This window comes from Chiloscyllium punctatum, chromosome 23 (genome assembly GCF_047496795.1).
Source record: "Chiloscyllium punctatum isolate Juve2018m chromosome 23, sChiPun1.3, whole genome shotgun sequence".
In the NCBI taxonomy this organism is placed as follows: Eukaryota; Metazoa; Chordata; class Chondrichthyes; order Orectolobiformes; family Hemiscylliidae; genus Chiloscyllium; species Chiloscyllium punctatum.
In genome coordinates, this window is record NC_092761.1 from 79,772,654 (window position 1) to 79,794,876 (window position 22,223).

Genomic DNA, 22,223 nt, shown 5'->3' on the forward strand with positions numbered 1-22,223 from the left:
AGCACTCCAGGGGAGTGTTAATGATTAATCAGCCACTCTCACTTACAATAGAAACCTGCAATGGTACAGCTGTCACCTCAAAGTAGTATTCCTCCAATTCAACTTCAGTCAATCCTTTATGCCAAAGCCCAAAGCAGTAGGATGGCTATCCCTAGACAAGTCATAGAAGCAGATTAACCATGCTCTGAAATGGAAGGTAGGAGCGTATTGCTGCAGATGCTGGAATCTGAACTGAAAACAATGCTGGAGATCACAGTGGGCCAGACCTGTTGTTCAGTGCTAACTCACTCATCCAATTGTCTCAATTTACACCCCTACATGGAGAAAGTATGGACTCCACATTAAGCATACATAAACTGTACCTCGGTGAATCCTTAAATATAAGGGTGTTCTGCAGCCCGGCAAACAAAACAAAATCACCGTTGCTTTGACATTTCTGATTCTAGTTTTCCCAGCAGTCCAGAATTAAACTCTGATTTCAAAAATTCTCATTTGTTTGATCAGTTATTCTAATTCAAAACAAAGAAAAACTTACATTTATAAAGCAGCGTTCATGCTAAGTGCTTTGCAGCCAAGGAAGCGTTTCTGAAGTGTAGACATTGTTGGCTGGGTAGGAGTGGGACGGTTAGCTCAGTTGGCTAGATAGCTGGCAGGTGGTTTGGAATAATAGGAACAGTATTGGACTCACACTCTGTTCTGGTTGAATAGAATGGGCTCATCCCCTCAATCTGCCATACAGCAAAATCTTGGTATAGTCTGTGGTTCAGTGACCTTTAAATTACAAAAGATACTTCTTTGAGGAGATGAAGTCACTGTTGTAATGGGAACCAATTAGACACTGCACACTTCCGAAATAGCACAATGTAATAGTGAGTGGATCTTTGGTGTTTAGATCTTATCTACTTAGATTTGTTGTTCAGGTAGGACAATGAACAGCAAGACTCCACCACAACCACCAGTCCAACAGAATCTCCCACGCAATACTTTGCTCTTGAAGGTCCCTCTTAACTGTATTTAGAATAGGTTAGATTAGATTCCCTACAGTGTGGAAACAGCCCCTTCAGCCCAACAAGTCCACACCAACCCTCCGAAGAGCAACCCATCCAGACCCATTTCTCATTATTTAGCTCGGTCCTCTTTGACTGATCCCATTATCTTCCACCTGCAGCCAATCTGATGTGATTGTATGTCCTGGAGATGAAATGTTTGTCCTGACAGCATCTTTCATCTCTCTGTCACAAGGACTTGTCCTCTGCCACTAGTCCCTCACTGTTGGGATTACCTGTCTGTGAGATGCCCAAGAGTTTAAGCTGGTGGATGATGTTCACCTTTGTTGTTTTCTGACAAGGCTTGGTGGTATGACTGTAAACAGGTGATATAGTACTTCCATGTGTGTGTTAATGGTGTCAGATGGCCCAGGCTGTGTGGAGTTGCCTGATCACTGATCCTGCTTTGCAGATTCTGGTGTGCACATGAAGCTGAACACTGGCTGGATGTTGGTGAATTTACCCAAATTCTTCTTTGCAGTGGTCCCCCTCTTCATCTGCATGTGTGACACAAATGAATCTCAGAGATATTCAGCTACACCCTCATTGCTTGTTCAAGGAAACTAAAGTAGACTGGAAGTGCATTCTGATCAGCTGTTTGAGAGTGCGTTCCTGATTAGAGTGGTGCTGGAAAAGCACAGCAGTTCAGGCTGCATCCGAGGAGCAGGAAAATCGACATTTCGGGCGAAAGCCCTTCATCAGGTGCTTTTCCAGCACCAGTCTAATCTAGAATTTGGTTTCCAGCATCTGCAGTCCCTGTTTTTTTACCTGAGAGTGCATTCCCACTGTCTCGGGTGTTGGTTTAGCTCAGCCACCTCAGCAACTGGTTTATAACGCAGATTAATACCAACAGCATGGGTTTGATTCCGACAAGGATGGTAGTAACTATGAAGGGCTTTCCTTGTCAGCCTCTATCCTTTCATGTTAAACCATCGCCAGTCACCTATATTCAATGGGTCAGCATTGTCCTGGTAAGACTGTGGTGACTAGTTCTTACTCACGTCACTATGCACCTTTCTAACGTATGGCTGACCAACTCCGCGCTGCCCTCACCCCTCCCAAAAAAACACACACCAAACTTTCCCAGACTGTTTTACCTTGATCCTGCCACCTTGAAGATCAATTGACTTATTCGGGCTGGGAACTAAACCTTGGGTTTGCTTTGCTCACTCGCCCTGAGGAATTGTCAGACTCGTGAGAAGGAAAAGCAACGCTTAACGATTCTCAAGAAACGATCCAACTCAAAATTGACCACTGTCACCCCCTCGCCCGTGCTGTAAAGAGACTCCATCAATTGGTGGGGGTGGGGGCAACAGTTGAGAGTGATGGTGATCCCGGCTTGGAGAGAGTGGGACATGCCCACGAACAGATAGATAGATGGTCAAGCTTTAACACGGAGACAACACAGAAAAGGGGGAGGAGAATCGACAGCGAACCTGAGAGAGAGAGAGAGAGAGAGGGGATAGTCAGAAAAGCAAGGGTTGGGGGCAGATTGTTTACAGCTTGTGCCTTCTGCTTTTCTGTCTCCCCCCTTCAATCTTCTCCTGCTGCTGCATATTCCGAGATCGATTTCCATTCTGTTCCGTTCCAGTCCGTGCAATTAGCATCTCATTAGCATCTGATTATCATCTGATTAGGCGGTGATTAGCATGAGGAGGTGGGGCAGCGCCTCCAATCCGCTCGGCTCGGCTCTACACACAAGCAGGTGTATGTTCAACATGGCGTTTGCAATGCCTAGCGCTGTTACTGCTGCTCCTACCACCCAGCATCTCCTCACCCTCGCTGTCTGGGCACTTCTCATCGGGAAAGGTAAGCGGGGCTCGGTAGGGGAAGGAGAAAAGGGGTGAGGAACGCAGAGGCTAGACACACACAAACTGGGGAGAGAGAGAGAGAGAGAGAGAGAAAAACAGACAGAACGAAAGAGAGGGGAAAAAAAACACAAGCAAGCAAACAAGATAGAAGCTGCTCGCAAGACTCCTTTTCTTGTTTCAAGACGTCTGCTTTGGGGGGGGGAGAGAGAGAGAGACAACGAGAATGCCGGGGAGGAATAACCCCGGTCGGTTACAGTTGAATCGCAGTGAAGTTAGCTGTATTTTCCTCCAGCCCCTTTCAGATTTGATTGCAACCCCCCCCCCTCCCCACAAAGGTTTTTGTTTTGGTTGGTTATTGGGGGAGGGGGGGGGGGTTAAGGATTGACTCCGTCTATGTATTTTGTCGAAAATGTAACTTTTTTTTTGCAAACATTACCAGGGGGCCAAATCTCAGCAACTCGCTCCAAGGAAAGAGTTTTTTTTAAATGCGCGGACAAACGAAGTTGCAAGACTGGCGAGGGGGGGGGTTGGTGGGTTTGTATGGAGCTGCTGGGTTTTGCCATCAGACAGAGCTAGTGCTGCCGTGTCTCATGCTCGCACGGGCACTAGGCGCTAATGAAAACGCACGGAACTGTGAAAAGTTAGGAGAGATCTGATTATTTTAAAACAAAACTGTTTCGTCTCGTGTTTTGTTTCATATCCTCGCTCCAAGCGCACGTTTTGGATCTGTAAAAGCGAACGATGGTTTGTACGGTATATTGGAGCCTGGTGGTGGGGAGAAAGGGGAGGTGGGGGGTGGGAGTGAAGGAGTTCAGGTGGAGAAAGAAGGGCGATGTCTCTCGAAGTATTCTTTTTTTTAAAAAAAAACATTGAAATCAAGAGACCGCAGTTTCTGAGGGGAATGTGTTCACTCGTGGAGTCTCGGGTTGTAACTGAATGGAATTGAAACTGATGTAAAATCCAACCTGACAAGCTGTTGTAATGACTAGATGTCAATTTCTTGACTACTCTCTCTCCTCCATCTCTTCCTCCCTTCCCCCGAAGACACAACAAGTGGAGAGAAATTGATTACCCCACCCCCACCCCCACCTTCGATCTCGAATATTAAACGAAGCGAATTTTTCTTCCCAAATGTTCAGATTCTTTTTCTCAGGGGTTGTAGAAGGAGACACGAACAGCCCGCCTTTTTCGCCCCTCTCCCTCCCCTTCCTCCTACCTTTTGTTTGCTGGCGATTACTCAGCCACTTCCCTCTTTTTTTTTAACCCTTCTGTAAACTCCCACCGGTTCAGTCTCCAACCCACACCCCATCAGTGGATTTGCAGCCCCACACAGTGTCCGTGACTGGGAGAGCCCTCTATTTCCCAATCTCCGCGTTCGAGTTTAAAATTAATAACTGCAGTCACGCAACACGGGTTGACATGATTAAATCTGCATTAAACTGTACAGAGGAGCTTTATGACATTAAAGAAAAACTTCTCGCAGTTTGTCCACGATCTTGATTTCGTCTCAGTCGTCATTCTCTCTCTTGAAGTCTGCAGCAAGGATTTGTTTGTTTTTTGTATAACTGTGTTCGCGCTCCCTTCCCCGTGGTATTTCCAACACGGTAAGAACAGAGCATTTGAACCCCTCCAAGGAAACAGTTAAGGCGAATTAATTAAAAAACTGAGATGTCTCCAATTACAGATTCTGCTTCATTCATCGAAAGCCATTCCCCTCCCAGCATTAACATCAACACTTACACTGCCCCTTTTTATACATGGAGATTCATGTGCTTTTTTTTTAAAAAAAAAAGTCCTTGCGGCCACTTAGGAATTGTGGCCAACTTTTATTTAGTGTTTAACTAATCTGACCTCTCTTCATTTGTTTAAACTCGCAGTGCAGTAATCCGAGAAACTGTTGGGGGTTTTGTTTTCGAACCTGCACTTCAGTCGGTTTTCCTTGAAGTTGTTTTGGGTTGTAAGTGTGATGGAAGGCAGCAGTGCCGCCTGTTACATTACATTGGCTTCCTGCTCCGCGTCCGCTTCCTCAAGAGCACCCCCTGTCCAGCGGGTGATGTGGCTGGGGGACATTGGCACCGACCTTTCATTACGGGGAGAGCAAACATTTCTTTCCACTGTCGATTGTCACAAACAAGAGCGCCATTGACTGACCTTTCTGAATTTAACAAATCAGAACACCCGAAACAGCAGCTAGTGCCCGTGAACAAAAGACTGTATTCATATGCGTTTTGTAGATGATTTCCCTCAGCACAATGAACGCTGTTCGTGATCAGTGCAAAACACAGGATGACTGTACTCCCTTGAATAGTTTTTTTTCCCCTGAAAGAAACCCCGATGCCATTCACATTTCTCGGGAGATGCATTTTAATACAATGGCTTTTCTCACTGCGTGTGTGTATCGCTAGGAAATTCAAAGCCACTTAAATAACCAAAACCTGCTTCTCCCAGTGCATTAAAAAAATCATTAGAGGTTACATTGATTCCAGCATGCTACCGCATGTCACATTTTGAACGGCTGTTCAGTCCTTTTTATGTTCGTGTTGGGGGTGGGGGGCGAGGAATGTCTCGGTTTACTGAAGGTCTGTGATCCACCTCCGATGTAATAAACTTATTCCTGATTTAAGAAAGGGGAAACCAATTGAATGCTATAAGGTTTTGAGGGAGATATCGTCCCTGTTGAAATCATTGCAATGAAAGGGAATTTGTGAAGAGTTTATTTTTGCAGCCCTTGCAGGAAAGAGCATGCACATTTTTTTCAATTGTTTTGTTTTTTTAAAAACATTATTTATTGAAAAACAAGAGTGAATGGGTTCAGCCCTGGCTTGCTGCTTGTGCTCCTGGGATTTTGTGTTGGTAACTAATGGCACTATAACTACTAGACGTAGATCTGAGGCATTCAGGAAATTTGTTACCTAGGAACCTCTTTCAGATGTGCTGGCATTGACTTGCTTTCATCTTCCCATATCAAAGTCTGGCAGCATTTTCATTGTTCTTTTTTTTAGTTCATTTGGGAATCTTTCTCTAGATGACTGTTGTGTTGGGAGAGATTTCAGTGTGTGTGTGTGTGAGTCTTGGCTGCAGAAGAAGAAAAAAGAATTTAAGACCTTGTCAGTGAATTTGATAAATGCCTTCTCAGCCCGTTTAATGTTGGGCTTTTTATTTTGTGTACTTTCTGCAGCCCCTTTATTGACACCATACAGCTGAATGACGGACTGTACACTGGCTAGGAATCAGGTGCTGAAACTACTTAATCTTTCTCCTTGCACTTGAAAGGCATTTTATTGTTCTAATTGCAAATAGACTGGAAATCATTGAGAGCCTCCTGGTTAGTGAAATTTGGAAGATACCGATTTGATAGAGGGGAAAGACTCATTGTAGCTCAGTCAGTCAATGCTCAATAACCTCAATCATTCAGAAAGATGTATAGGTCAGCGATCAAGGCCAGATAGCATGCTTTGAAATATTTTACTTTTTAAATGGTGCTTATAGTATTGATTAGTTTGGTCCAGGTGATGGTACTCTGACAACTAGTGAGATTATATAATGCTCATGTTATCAGTGGTTATTCAAGTATTACATGTGGATTTAATGCAGATAGCTGAAGTTGTTTAAAGAATCCAAAATGTTGTGTTTAGCTCTTAAATTCTGATGCTCTCTTACATGTTGTAATACTGAACCTATCAAAATGTTTATAAACCCATCCACCAGCTTATTTATGCTGTAGATGCATAATTAATCCTTTTCAGACTGAAATTGAAAAAGTGATAAATGAGAATTGTATACTCTAGTAGTTGGAGGCACTACTGACGAGTATTCACTGATGCTACAAGAGCCATTTACAGGCACTTTACTCCATAAAACAGATTGGAATTGACAAATTTCCATGATTATGTTAACACACAGCTTACGTTTTAAAATTATTTTCTTGTCTGTGACATCTCAACTGCTTTTTACTGAGTTCACCCTTGTATGCCTTGGAGTGAAGTAGTTGCCACTCTCCCTATAAGTCAAATGTCCCCAAGAGTTTTCTTTCTGGTTTGTTTAAGTGAAGGCATTGACACCTCAAGGCACAAGGTGACAGTATCTGGTTTCGAATTTATCCTTATTTCCCTTTGAGGTACCGCTGCTGAGAACAGCTCTTTCTATATTTCTAATTTCCAGCATTCAGGTAACATGTAAGAAATCCAACTCCAAAAGGAGGGCGATGGGAGCTGTATATGATCCATGGGCTGCACATCCCAGTGCAGTATTGATTGAGTTGTAGTCATTAAGTGGGTTATCCAACCAGAGCTCTTAACTCGTGTGCAATATTCCTTCTGGTCGCTTGGCCAAGAATTTCTGGAACCAGTCCAGCTGAGGAAAGACATGAGCAAACAGGAGGGAATGTAATCCTATGGTACATTGATCAGGAGCCAATGCCTAACACTTTCTAATGTAAAGGTAGTCAGTTTGTTTGCTTTTGTTGTCTAAAGGTTAGCACTCTGAACCATATCATGTCAATTTTTTTTTAGTTCTTTTGCTGTCTGGTACTCTGTGCTAGTGAGCTAGCAGTGGAATTCTTATGAGATGTCATTGAAATTTTAAGTCTACTGTCCGAATCGTTTCCACACCACGTCAATAATTACTGCATCCCTTTGAAGGTGGAACCAGCATCTGTTTTAAAATTTGTTGGTATGATGTATTTCTAGTGAGTGAGACTTTTGCCAATTCTAATGATTCACTGTTCAGGAAATCTTTCCAGTGTTCTGAATGAAACATTACTGCATTGGAAACAAAGCTAGCTTGTAACATTCTGCCTTCTGAACAGCAGAGGAATGTTATTCATACTTTTCTGCCATCAATCATGGACTCCAGCCTGTTGCTTACTCAGTATATTCTAGTAGTGCTTTTTTTAATCTTGTATAAAACCTAGGCGAGATGGTTGTATTTGCAATATCTAAAACACAGAAAAAAACTCAGCAGAAAATGATGCTAAAATCATCAAAACATGTTATTTGTGGCACAACTTCTTGTATTAAAACCCTGATTTCAACACCCATTATTTTCAGTGCCACTGCCAGGGTGGACATCAGTTGATGAAGCATATCCCTGCCTAATGTTGCATCAGACATCGTGAGAAACCCATTCCAGACAATGTTATGGCTCATATGGCCAAGGGGATTCTTTGTCATTGGCTGGGCAGACTCAGCTATTAATCCCTGTCAGTTCAAATCATGCTCAATAATATTATATCATGAATCTTGCAGAAGAAATGGACTGTAATCTAAAGAGAATAACAGCCACTTACAATCCTGGAGTTTCTCTCAGGTTTTTCAGTAAAATTACTTTCTCCATTTTAGCTGTTCTAGACTGTTTCAATAGTCTTGATTGTAATTTCTTTTAAAACAAAAGGAAAATTAAAATTGTAATACTCCTGAATTAGTGATAATTTGATTGCCTTCAGTTCCGTGTATTGTTTGACGTATCTGTTCACGTTGCATTTGAAAAACAGTGCTTGTACACCGCACAAAAATGTCATCTTTCAGATTTTGCTGAACTTGCGGTGCTCTCCATTATCCGACTACCTTTGCAGGGGTAAACAGACATAGCTGTTATTTGAATCAAAATTGAGTTGTTTAAGATAAGTGAACAGAATGACTTGGGGATGGGTTGTGTGCAAAGCTCAGCCACTTAACATCAACTGAAGGATTTTTTTTATCTTTAAAGTGCTATTGCAGGCTTTTATTGAATAGGTCATAGCTGCCCAACTATTTATGCAGACTGTGATGTAGGATTGCCACCAGCATTCATACAGTGTTCCAGATTTTGCAATATTCGTGTTCTTTTTATGCAAAGATTTCACCCCTCCCCAGCTCACACCTAACACACCCACTAGAATTCCAGGACAAAGACGTAACTGATACTTCACGAAGTGCCTTTAGGTTTTCCAGTTTTCCAAAGAGATATTAAATTAAGCTGTTGTGACTTGGACATCTCTGAGCTGAATGATACTTGATCTCCGATCTTTCACCCATAAGTGGGGTCATTATCATTGCACCACAAAACTTTTTTTAAAATGATATTAAACCAAGGCCCTAATAGCCACCTCTTGGCACAGTGGTGGTGTCCCTGCCTCTGGGCCATAAGATGCGTATTCATGTTTCTTTTGTCGTGGAGGTGTTGTAACATACAATATCCATAGACTAGTGACTTCATTTCTTGAAGTGTCTTGTCCAAATTCAACACTCAACCAGCACCAGCCTAAAAATCTGACTTGTTAGTTTACTCATCTCTGTGCTGCTCACCATGGGATCTTACTATGTAAAAATATTTCAGCTGTGTTTGTCTGAACAAAGCTGAGACTGGTTTTGTTTCAGTTCTCCTCTTTAAACATCTTGGCTAATTCTCATAGAGTTGTCCTTTTTTTTAAAAAATGTGGATGATTTTCCCTGGTCAGCTCACTGTAATCTGTAAATTCACTTATTTGTAAGGATCTGACAAAGTCTAGCAAGTGTTTTATTTTCCATTTTCAACTGTGGGCATGTAAACATCGTAGTACCAGAGACTGGGTCTCTTGGATCAGCGGAGATTCTTGGCAGCTTAAGTGTTCATCTGTTAAAAGGAAAGATCAACAAGGCAGTTTTTTTTCCAAAAAATTTGTATGGTAGTAAGTACTTTTTTTTTAACAGGGATAACCTTTGATCATGTTAGTGTTTGTGTTTTGGATGGATTATTTTAACTTTTGAATGAAAAACAGTCAGTATTTTGGGGAGCATGCCAATGTGAAATGTCAAGTTAAACTGCAAGATTAGAGTTAGAACATCTTGTTTGTTGATCGAAACTTGGCCGTGTTGCAACTCATTCTTCAAATTTTAAAGTAAACAGGTGTGGTTGAATCATGTTTTTAGATTAATACATGAGAGGATTGGATGTGATTTTTTTGAATTACAAAGTGGATTATTACTTGCCATTTCATTCTTTTTTTTTTTCCTTTTGTAATGCTTTTTTATGGAAAGTAACTGTCAATTTGCACATTGAATCTAATGTTCAACTTTTGCAAACTCCTGATCATCGGACATTTGAATAATTCCCTAGGGATTAAATTTGAAGGTGTTTTTGTGAATAATTCACCTCATCCATCTTTTGATCTAACCTTATTTGCCAGGTTATTATTCAATGGGCTTTGGGTACCCTGATCTCTTCCACAGAGTCTAATGGTTCACATGAAGGCTGCTAAGCATTGGAAGATATTCAACAATGAGGATCATGACAGCCTTTCTTGTCCAAGCCTGCCTTCTCCATGAGGCGGTTTCAGTCAGGTAGTTTATTAGGAGGTTGAATCAGTAGAGTTGCTGTAACCAATAATTACTTTCCCTCTTCTCTTTTGACATAATGATGCTGAAGTCACCTGCAGCTGTTGCACTGCTGTACTGGGTGAAAGCTGCTAACTTGACTCTTCCCTGGGATTTTAGACTGACCTGCTGCTCACTAGAGAATTTGCTGAGTTGGTGAGGAAGCAGAAGGGTCTCTTTGAACAAAGCTCTTTACATGTTTAGATCTATTCATTAGTTCATCACACTTGCCTGGGCACGTATGCCCTTTAATATAACAAGACTACATTCTGTGCACATGTTGGTGAGCAAACATGCCTATTATATAAACCCTGCAATCCATTTTTGATTGTACAGTGATGCTTTTGAGAGACAAATGTGATAGCATTTTTGTCTGGGAGAGCAAGCTGTGTATTAGTAGTAGCAGGAAATGATGTCACATTAAACTTGGACTTTTCCTCCCTAATTTTCAGACAAATTTATTCTTCCTACTTGTATGTGGCCCTTTGTGGCATTAAGATATGCTCAGCATGGTTGCTTGCCGATAATATCCTACAGGCAGAGGAGATTTTTGGGGGGGTGATCTAACATGTATGTGTGTGAATGTATTGATGTCGTGTTAATGGAGTACATGTAGTTCAGTCAAAATTCTGTTTCCAGCAGTGAAGAAGTCCTCAGTGTGGGGCTCCCTTCTGAGCAGAAATTAACGGTTTCAGCAATTTTCCCTTGGTTTATTCAACTTGCTACCTCATGCAAGCCCTGAAGCTTATTTCATCCTCTTGGTTTTAGAGGTGACAATTTAGCTTTGATTCTTCACTGTTACAATTCATCTATTAATAGCTCATGAGTTTGATTTAATACTACTGTCCGTTTGTTGGCATTTGCGGTTTTGCAGAAAAAGCTTGCCGGTCTCGAACTGACACACCAGTTGTAGTGCTAGCATGTGGTGCAGCAGCTGGTGGACTGATGTGCATGTGTCAGTGGGTGGGAAGCCTGTGAAAATGATGCATTCCTGCTACTGTTAACTTCTACAGTTCTGTGCTTATACAGATGTCAAATGTCTTTATGTGGGAGCAGAAATACTTATTTTTTTTTTCTTCATGTTCTTCTTAGTTCAATGCCTATTTAGACAGTCTCGGTCTTTTAACTACTGCTGGCGTTTTGAGTAGATGCATCATTCCTATACAGCTTAGAAATGTTAATGGTCTTGTAACAGTCTGCCTGAAAGTTTTGTTTTTAAAAAAAAACAGACTTCAGATGAAAAGTTGCTATGTGATGCACACTGAGGGATACTGCAGCCAGTAATTGGTTTAAGTTTATTTATCTTAAATGGTGCATCTGTGTGCATTTAATGTCAGTGTGGTAATGCAGAAGATGGCACATCTGTGACATGCAGTGTTTTGGGTGATGGCTAATTCAGTGTGTTGGGGAAGGGGGGGTCACAATGATCAGAGAGATCTGTCTGAGTCAGGCAGGAGCAGAGTCTTTGTGACAGTCTTGAAGCATCGTTGCACATATTGCAGCTAGGAGCATTTAATTGCTGACATGTAGCTGCAGTGGTAGTAGGTATTGAAAAGTATCCAGCTGCTGCCTGTGCTGAAACAGTGCCAAATGTATGTGTCTTCCTATTTTAGATTCCCTTCTTCATGCAATGGACCAGGAATTTAAACTGGTTGAGATTGATACATGTAGTACAATTAATCTTTTGAGCTGTGTATGTTGGCTAAAGGATGGAAAGGGAGGAGAGCATTGAGTTGTAGATCATTAAACACTATGTATCTTTGTATACCTGCATGATGAATTCAATGTATGAAGTACAGTGTAGGGCCACGAGTATTTCTCAGCTGTCATATTGTGTTGCTGATGCACTAAAACATTGTGTCCCGTAGAAATGTCTTTGATTTTCAGGCTGGGAATTCTTCTTAAAAGCCTGTAGGAATTAGACGCAAGTGCATAGAAAACACTTTTCTCCAACATTTCTTAATTCTGTAACTGAAAAGAATTAAGTTTTTGCCAGTTAGTATGGACCCCCTAACTACCTAACCTGCTCAGTGTTTCAAACAGCCTCCTATTTTTGTTTTAGAAAATGTAATGTTCAGTGTCGGGGTGTTCCTCACAGCCTGTAACTTTCATGTCCAAGTCTGTTAGAACATGCATATGAATTAGGAGCCCCTTTCAAATGTGGTCTGTCAATCAACAGGATCATTGGCTGATTTGATCAGGACAGCACAGTGGCTCAGTGGTTATCACTACTGTCTCACAGCACCAGGGTACCCGGGTTTGATTCCACCCTCGGGTGACTGTGCAGCATTCGCATGTTCTCCTTGTGCTTGCATGGGTTTCCTCTGCTTCGGTTTCTGCTCACAGTCCATGGATGTGCAGGTTGTGTGGATTGGCCATACTAAATTGCTCATAGTGTCAAGGGATGTATAGGTTAGATGGATTAACTATAGGAATTGCAGGGTTCTGGTGATGGGATGGATCCAATTGGGATGCTCTTCAGAAGGTTGGTGTGGACTCAATGGCCTAAATGACCTGCAGGGATTTTGTGATTACTCCATATTCCAGCTTTGAATGTTTGTGGTTTGCTTTTTTTCCCCAGAATCTTTTTAACCTCCATCTTTTAAAAAATATTCAAACACTCTGCATCAATCAAGTTTTTGAGAATTTTAAACATCCATAATCCTCTGAGAGAACAAAGGACTGCTCCTCCTCTCTGTCTTTAAATATGATGTGGAGGTGCCAGTGTTGGACTGGGGTGGACAAAGTTAAAACATCGCATATGACCAGGTTATAGTCCGACAAGTTGATTTGGAAGTACAAGCTTGTGCTTTCAAATAAACCTGGTGGTGTGTGATTCTTAACTTTGTCTGAAACAAACTGATTCCTCTATTCCTGATTCTCTTACACCATACTCTTCTTCATATCTACCCTGTTGAGACCCCCTCCTCGTCTTCAGATTGCCTTCAGAAGGATCTCTGTTGAACTACTCTCTTTAGTTCCTTTTGACAGACCTGCACCTTTTACTGCTGTAATGCCAGAATCTAGTAGTCAATTTGCATGCATTAAGCTTCAATAAACCATCATGACCAGGTATGCTTGTTTTTGTGATTGTGAGGGATGAATATTGGCTTGGGCGTCTGTTCTTCAGAATAACTGCAATCTCTTCTGTCGACTGAGAGGTCTCTCTCTAATGCTTGATCTGAGAATGGTACTTCTGACAATGCAGCACCCCCTGACTGCAGCTCCTGGATTTTTGCTCTCGTGCTTTGTGGTCTTTATTATATCCCTATTTATTTATGTGGGTTCTATGATCTGTTACTTCATATAAGCTTTCAAAGCAATAAGTTAAATACTTTTCTGTGATTCACTGCAGAAAATTAATTACTATTCTATCTCAATTATAGCAAATTAAAGTGTATCCATGAACAAGCCTTCGCTGTTTTATTGTGTAGACCCTCTCTAAGTGAATAGAAAATTTAAGTAACTTTTAATTGAGAGAACTGTTACAAACTTTATTCAAAATAAAATGCAAGTGCACAGTGAGAACCAGTTTATTTATTCAGTGCAACTCAGATGCATTGTTAACCTGAAATTCTAATTTTGTTTAATATAGCTTTGCATAAATTAAAGGCATCATTTGCATAAACATCTTCAAATTCTCCTCCACGCTAAATGTGGCACTGACTTTACACCTTACGTAGTCTAGTGTTAATTTTTCTGGATCAGTACTTGGCGTGCTTCTGCTCAGGCAGGAAATAAACTATGATCCCACCCCCACAGTTGAAAAACACACGCCGGTTTCTGTTTTCAAAGTCGTTGTCACTTGTGTACGTTATCAGAGGGCTGTTGACACCTGTAGAACTGCACCATCAGGCAAGAAGACATTAAATGTGCAAATTCATGCTGTGAATGGAGATTCACTAACTGACTGGATTTCAACGGCTTGGCGCCATTAAAAGCTAACAGTCGATCGGACAAAAGGCATTAAACAGTGTGACTCAATGGTATTATTGTGTTTAAATGAGAGATGCTTTATAGATACCTTGATCTCAAAACAGCTGTCCTTTTTTTTTTAAAACATTTTGAATTTCCAAAACGTGAAAGGAAAACTTGCCATGAATTAACCATTTTCTCTGTCAAAAATAAACATTTAATAAAATTAAAGGCATCTTTCAGAACAAACCTAGTATTTGAGTGAATTTTTTAAATAAAGTGTCAGACCTGTGTTTTAAATCACTGTTGGGATGCAGCAGGAATGCAGTGGTGATTGTAGGAAAATCTGTTCTGAATTTCGTCTTTCGGCAAAGTGATATCCATGCATCCATGTTCTGTAGAATGATCTTGTTTGTGTGTGTCCTATAATTTCGAAGGGGAATTTTGTTTTTGCTTTTGTTCCCTGATCTGACTCAAGTCTATACTGAGTGTGGGGAGGCAGTTGGTGAAAATGACCTTGGCCATGTTCAGTCTGACGCCTGGATATCCTGTTAAAACCCTGTGTCGTAATGAAAAATAGGAGCTGTGCCTTTCTTCCCCCCCCCCCCCACTTACTCTTCAGGGATTGCAACATGAAGCAATCTGGCTTGCATTGATCTAGCCACAAGCGAGCCAGCTGGTTTTCCTTGAATGAAGTGAGGAATGTTGCATGTGACTGACTAAAGAAAAGGAGAAGCAATGCTAATCTGTATTATAAAAGGAAGTTGGAATTAGTTGCTTGTAACTTGATTCATGTGGCAGCAATGCTGTGCCCCAGTTCTGAGTCAAGAGTTATAACACATGCATTTGTTAATGCAGAATTCTGGAGCCTGATGGTGGACACTTCAAATTCCTTTTCATCATATAGCTGACCAAAGAACTCTCCCACCATTACATTCTGCCATTAATATTTGTTTTGAAGGAATTGCAACTGGACATTCACTCTGTTTTCCCACATTATGAACGCATGCCCCTTGGCCATCCAGTCCTGGAGTGAATCATCCGGAAGTATGGGTCTTGTCAGGGCTGTTGTGGTGCCGTGATAGTGACTTGAATGTGGAGCCTCTGGCTCCACTGTTACAAGACCTTGATGTTTACCCTAGTCATGTCATAAGATAATGACAGTAAATTGTCATCTACAGATTGATAATGCAGAATAACTTTTGGGTGCATATTATGATGAGACATCGATGTTCCATGTTCTTTATGATAACTATGATGCTAATTTTGTTATAAATCACATAACTTGCTTCAAAAGTAAGTGAGTACTGTTTTGTTTTCAGGTACTATTCGGCTGTTTTCACTGGGAGGAAAAGCATTTCCATTTGAGCAACTTATTCTGAAGGAGATGAAATCTGTTTCAAAATGCTGCTTTCCCATGCAGGTGGAGGTTGAAGGGTGGTCCAAATCATCCTACGCTAGAGGCCTTGTTAGGGCTTACGTGGTGCAGTGATAGAGACCAAGATTCAAATACCACCTGTTCTAGATTTTATAATGTCTCTGAACACGTTGATTACAAAACATCTGAATTCAGACTATGAAATTAATCTATGATCTTCCTATTTGCAATGCGCTATGCTGACAGGCTAAAGCGCACTAGGCACATTGAGGCAATGTTTCCTAAATTAATCCTTAATCCTTCACAGGCTAAGTTTGCCAACTGATCCTAAATCATGAAAGTTAAATGCTCCTTATGCTGGGCGGCTTTATTTGTAATGAGCTATTTGTAGATTCTGAGATTATTCTGTGGCCGGTTGATTCTATGGATTTGGATACTGTTGCAAAATCCTTTATGGTATTTAACATAATCTGGAAAAATCTGGGTTTCTGCACTGCACTCACGTTTTGTTGAACTTTGCTAAATGTATTTGGTATTGAAAACAAGTGGGGATAGTGTAGGGTTTTGTAATAATATTGCAGAGATTATTAAAGTGGGACTGTTTTGATAGCTGCTGGGATTCTTTATTATTGGCATATCTGATGAAAAATGTGACCAAAAATTGATCTCCAAGTTTGTTTTCTTAGTCCAGCACTACATTTGAGATGAGATGAATGCAGTACATTCAATGAAGTGATGACCAATACAGTGTTGAAGGGTATGGTGCTTTGATGTTTGATTTCAACTATTGACTCCCCACTCTCGGGAAGGAAAGTATGGTTCTCAGTTGAAGTCTGCAATTAGACAATAGGAAAATACTACAGATACTAGAAATCTGAAACAGCATGCTGGAAAATCCCGGTTCTGGAAGCATCCATGGAGAGAGAAAGAGTGAATATTTTGAGCCCAGATTGATTTCCCCTTAGTAAATCATACTGGACACAGTTAAAAATCACACAACACCAGGTTATAGTCCAACAGGTTTAATTGGAAGCACACCAATTTTCAGAGCACCACTCCTTCATCAGGTGGTTGTGGCGTGCACTATTGTAAGACACAGAATTTATAGCAAAAGTTTACAGTGTGATGTAACTGAAATTATACATTGTGTCCATACTGGACACAGAACATTAACTCAATTTCACAATCCACGGATGCTGCCAGACCTGCTGAGTTTCTTAAGCATTCTGTGGTTGTTGAAATCTATACTTTTGTCCTCCCCTTTCCTCCACACTTTTTCTCTCCTCCTCTTTCCCCCCGCCCCCACACACACACGAACTTGGGCAAAAGGAAAACTCATGGATTTAGATATTTCCTGCACTGACCTTTTTATTTTCTCTCTCCTGACAATCTGTGTCTGCCTCTCCCCTTTTGTCTGCCATCCTCTCCCTCCTCCATTTTCCCAATCTAATTACTTGTGCTGTTTGGTATGAACTTTTTCTGAAATGTTTGAAGACAGTGTATCAATGTTAATTTGACCTGATTTCTGAGATCCAGGACCCTAGTTATTTTTTAAAAAGTAAATCCCATCAGGCTAGCTGTCACTCAGTAATTTTCTAGAATGGGGTGGAGGAAGCAATGTTTTTTTTCCCTTCTTGCCCCTAACTTAATATGAATTTTTTTTTTGTCTGTGTGGAGGGAAAAAGAAATGTGAATGAATTCATCAGAATTCAATGAAATTCTGAAATTGACCCTTTCAACAATTTTAGCCTGTGACAAGTGACTACAATTCAATTTCCTACACCTAAAACAGTGCCTGGAATAACAGATGTGAAGGTGGACCGTATTAAAAATGGCATGACACCAGGTTATAGTCCCAACAGGTTGATTTTTGAAAAAACAAGAATAAGAGACCGGGAAAATCCAGGGACTATTTCACAAACGGGCTGGAATTTTCTGGTGCTAAATCTGCCCAAGAGTGACACCACTGGTCAGAATCTTACAATGCTCTGGGTATATTTTCAATTCCGTGACTGACCAGCAGTGTCACTGTTCAACATGTTACCACTGTTGATAACAAACTTTTTTGTTTGAGTTGAGCTAGGCGTTCAGTTTATTCAGTGACTTTTTTTCTGCAATCTATCGTGGGAGAAGAACTTCAGTTGTTTCCAAGCTGCAACTCAGAATGACTTTCTTTCATCATCTGGAAGAGTCTACACCATCTTATTTGGTTTTTGCTTGGGAATAATTTCTAATGCATTGAAGACGTTGTTGTGTTTTGGAGAGAAGAGTCACGTTTCTATCCTTTGTTGTATCTTATAAGGAAATCTCCAATGACTTTGACCGGTTCTGTTACTGAAGGTTTTATGGAGCAAAGCCTGTTCACTTGAAGTCTAATTTTGTGTTAATTATACCTCTTTGTAGTAATGACACAGTCGTATTCAATCTTCCTTAAATAGACTCAGCTCTTCTTCTTTAAAAGTATTGCGATCTGTCAAATTAAAGGGGGAACATATCGGCAGTGAATTGACAGCTACATCACCTAGCTTTGATACTATATGGTGACATAGTGAGCCTAGATAACTGAGTGCAAGCAGAACTGTGGAAAGTCACAAACTGAATGGAGGGACGTGTGATTCGGGTTTGTCTCTCAAGCTGAAATGTCCTTTGATCTTCATCTGTATGAATCACGAAACAACAAACATGATTTTTTGTGGTCAATGTGTCCTCTAAGTTCAAAACAATCAACAAAAGTTTATTTTCTCAGGTGAACAAAAAACACAGCTTTGATGTCTTCTTTGAGGAAGTTTTGATGATAAGTATGTGTCAATGACCACTTCTGAAACATCTGTTTCAGGATTTGTTTATTCTAAAAAGTTTTTGTATTGAAATGTCTGTTTTAATTGCAAGCTTTTCATTCCTGTTCTAAATGTTTTGCCTGTGTTCTACGACAAATCTTTTTGCTGTCTGTGGCTCCTTGCTACAGTCTTGAATGAAGTACAATAATACCTCCGCAACCACCTGATGAAGGAGCAATGCTCTGAAAGCTAGCGCTTCCAATTAAACCTGTTGGACTATAACCTGGTGTTGTGATTTTTAACTTAATAATATTTGCATTCGCTTTCTGACAGGCTTGATTTTTTAATTAATATATTTTGCTGTGTTTTTCATTCCCTCATACGCTAAAGGTTGAGAGGGGTCTGTTTGCAAATGAATGTCAAGTTTTTGATGTTGGATGAAAATTAAACCACCTTGAAGCCTCTGTTCAGTTTAATCTGGTAACGCTCGCAGAATATTTGCATCAGATTTGTAGCTGTTGTTGTGCCAAGGACAGCAACTATCCTGGCCATTTCTAGCCATGAAAGAAATGGTGAGTTTTATTGTCATTGATTTGAGGAAGAAATGTTGCCTAGATACCTGAACTGCTTTATAGGTTTTGTACAGTGTGATGGAATCTTACATGTTCACTTAATCTGATTAATGCCTCCACATGAATGGTGCTTCTGCCAATGCAGCATTTTCAGATTACTACCTAATAATTGTGTGCATGGTCAGTGGAGCCACTAAGTGAACTCTACTATTGCTAGGTGTGACAAGATTTGGAGAGGGCAGCAAAAAATAATTGCCCTCTATAATGGGACTGAACACTGCCCGGGACTGTGAAGTTGCCCAAAGATCAGAAGCAGCATTTCCCGCTTTATTTCTGACATGAGAGCTTGACAATTAGAGGTGCACCAAAGTGGTGGCAGGTGTGGGGGAGACAGTGGCCTCCGTGTATTGTCGTTAGACCGCTAATCCAGAAACCAGGAGACGTTCGGGGGACGTGGGTTCGAATCTCACCAGGGCAGATGGTGGGATCTGAATTCAATAGAAGTCTAGAATTAAGAAGGTAAAAACAATGACTGCAGATGCTGAAAATCAAATACTGGATTAGTGGTGCTGGAAGAGCACAGCAGTTCAGGCAGCATCCAACGAGCAGTGAAATCAACGTTTCGGGCAAAAGCCCTTCATCAGGAAGGGCTTTTGCCCGAAACGTTGATTTCACTGCTCGTTGGATGCTGCCTGAACTGCTGTGCTCTTCCAGCACCACTAATCCAGTCTAGAATTAAGAGTCTAATGATGACCATGAATCTATTGACAGTTGTCAGGAACAATTCATCTGGTTCACTGATGTCCTTTTTAGGGAATAAAACTATCATTCTCATCTGGTCTGGCTGATGGGTGACTCCAGACCCACAATAATGTGGTTGGCTCTTAAACTGTCCCCTTGGATGGGCAATAAATGCTGGTTGAGCCAATTATGGTATCATCCCATGAATACATTTTTAAAAAAAGGTGATGCCCTATAGTAGCTTTCCCAGTTAGTGTGGTGTGGTGGAGAATTTTCACACATTTGCACACTCTGGTTTCCTGATATCTGTGCTCCACTCTGCCAGGGTCCAATATACCAATCAGTAAGTTTATAAAATGACGAATTTCTAGCAATTGCTCAGGCTTTGTTGACAATCTGCTAAATTTCCTCTCCTGTTAATAAATCTTTCAATTCACCAAATGCATGACTTTTTTGTTGTTAGTCTAAACTAGACAACCTCGATTAGTGAACATGTTTTTCAGCAAATGTAAGTCCTGTGCATTAGCTGACCACTCAGAAGTGACTGAGTTTGCAGGGGTGTTTGAGAATACATTAGAGGGGGGGGGGGGGCATGGTGCAGGGCTTTTAATTTCTCATACTTTTAAAGAGCAAAATATGGGGAAGAGGCAAAAGACCCAAATTGTTCCCTTTACCTGCACTTCACTCCCTACAACAATTCATTATTTTTAAGCCAGTGAACATTTCAATTCTCTCAGCAGCAATTCCAGTGGAAATGAACTGTTACATAAAGAAAATGAAGAGAAGACTGTTTGCGATTCTAATTCCAAGGTGTTGAGGGAGTGAATAGCAATTCGCTAATCACTTCTGATTTGCTTCTGAATTCCAGTTAACTTTTTTAAAACCCTGACTGTTCTGTCAGATAAATTTAATTTTTCCCAACTCAAGGAAGTTACAGCACCATTACATTCTCTCCTATGCTCAGTTGGAATGCCTCCTTTTAGCTTTTGTGCTTTTAATTACTTATCAGCTGCTGGTAGTTGGTTTGCTCAGTTGGCTGGGCGGCTGGGTCATGATGCAGATTCAATTCCTGCACTGGGCTGGCATTACCATAAAGGTCCCATTTTCTCGACCTTGCCCCATCAGCAGTTGTCTCCCTGTCTAGTGAGGGAGCACCTCTGTGTTTCTCTGGGACAATTAGCTGCTGGTACCACAGCTACCTGGCATAAACATCCCAATCAAAACCACTGTGACCAGTCAACCCAAATACCAGTCTAAATCCAAAACCTGCGCTGAGCCTCTACAGATTCTGCTTTTCCAGGAGTTAGCAATAATGGCTTGAAATGCTTTACCAATTCCCAAGGCAGGGCACCTGAATTCACTCACCATCCTACATCAGGGTCTATATTTCTACTCCTCAATGGATGCTAAAAGATCCAGCGATAGGACAATTTCCAAGTCCAGGACCATTTTGTTTATAAAAATAACTGGAATTGTTTTTTTTACCTAAACCAGGAAGTGCTTCTGTGGATATTTGTGTCTGCATATAACTCTAGGTTCCAGGAGTTGGAGCTATGAGTAGAGTATGTCCTGAACTGTTCATTGAGTGTTGCGGATGGGTGATGCTGGTTAATCAAAAATGCTGGGTTTGCATCTTTCACCCATCCGAGAGCCCCTGTTGATCTTGTGGTGATGTGGGTGTTAAGCGCACAGATCTGCTGCACAGTGCTGAGAGAAGATGGTATTGCAGTACAGTGGGAGGTTGAGATCAGAGGGAGAGAGAATTATAATTAACAGCCCATGAGTTACTTATTTCCAGATGCTAATTGTGGGGTCAAGTAACAGGCCATGAAGTGCACCTTGGGTCGCAAATATTCCTGATCTGATTTTGAGAATTTACAGAAGTGGACCTTGATATTACATTCTTGTGTTCCAGGTAAAGACATTGACCACAAAATCAAATAACCAACCTGGTGTTTTAGTAAGTGTGAAGCTACTCTGTTACAAGTTAGAGAAAAGTTTCATTCCCTTCAAGAGCAAACAGTAATATCCTATCTCACTACTGTGTGTACCTGACTGTAGAATGTTGACTGTGATGTATTGTGCCTGGTTCTTTATTGAGCACAATGTCAACTGTTGATGAGTCATCTACATTTGTCTATTCTATAAAAGAGTTTTTTTTCCCCAATAAAATAACAAAAAGCTGGTTACTGTGCTAGAAAACAAACTAATGAGATTTGTTTGGGTTCTGGCAGCAAAGCTAACATTTTCAATGTAACGACAGAACAACTTGCTTTTGCATAGTACCTTTTTTTTTAATGTAACCTTCCCAGGCTCTTTGTGGAAACATCGCCTCGGATGCTGTGTCAAATTAAAGATAAAGAAGTGTTAATTAAGCATATGGGCAAAAGTGTGGTATGTACCTTTTAATGGGTGGGACAAGGTACTATTTCTAAGTTGTAAGTAGTTAGCAACAGTGACACTGAGGGTGTCCCATTACACTAACCACTGTCAAGAATAGCTACAGAAAATAATCAGCAATTCTAATGGAATAAAATGAAGCCAAGCACTCTGAATACTAAAGATCTGAAACAAAATGGTGGAAAGACAGAGGAAATCTGGCACATCTGAAGAAGGGTCATTGAACTCTAACTCTGCTTTCCGTCCACAGAT

At 40.9% G+C, this 22,223-nt stretch overlaps 1 protein-coding gene and 1 long non-coding RNA gene across 6 annotated transcripts in view; one reads left to right on the forward strand and one right to left on the reverse strand.

The window, feature by feature from the left end:
* Nucleotides 1–2,499, reverse strand: part of LOC140494158 (uncharacterized) — a 45,753-nt gene extending 43,254 nt beyond the window's left edge. The window contains exons 1-2 of the long non-coding RNA XR_011963917.1: nucleotides 2,144–2,499; nucleotides 536–771 (exon numbers count right to left, since the gene is read on the reverse strand). This is a non-coding gene — a long non-coding RNA (uncharacterized lncRNA). The remainder of the gene's footprint in view (nucleotides 1–535; nucleotides 772–2,143) is intronic.
* A 196-nt stretch (nucleotides 2,500–2,695) lies between these two features.
* LOC140494157 (cell adhesion molecule 1-like) overlaps nucleotides 2,696–22,223 on the forward strand; it is a 392,277-nt gene continuing 372,749 nt past the window's right edge. For all 5 annotated transcript variants that reach the window (XM_072593228.1, XM_072593230.1, XM_072593231.1 and 2 more), the window contains exon 1: nucleotides 2,696–2,855. In XM_072593228.1, the coding sequence (XP_072449329.1) occupies nucleotides 2,696–2,855 (160 nt within the window). The remainder of the gene's footprint in view (nucleotides 2,856–22,223) is intronic.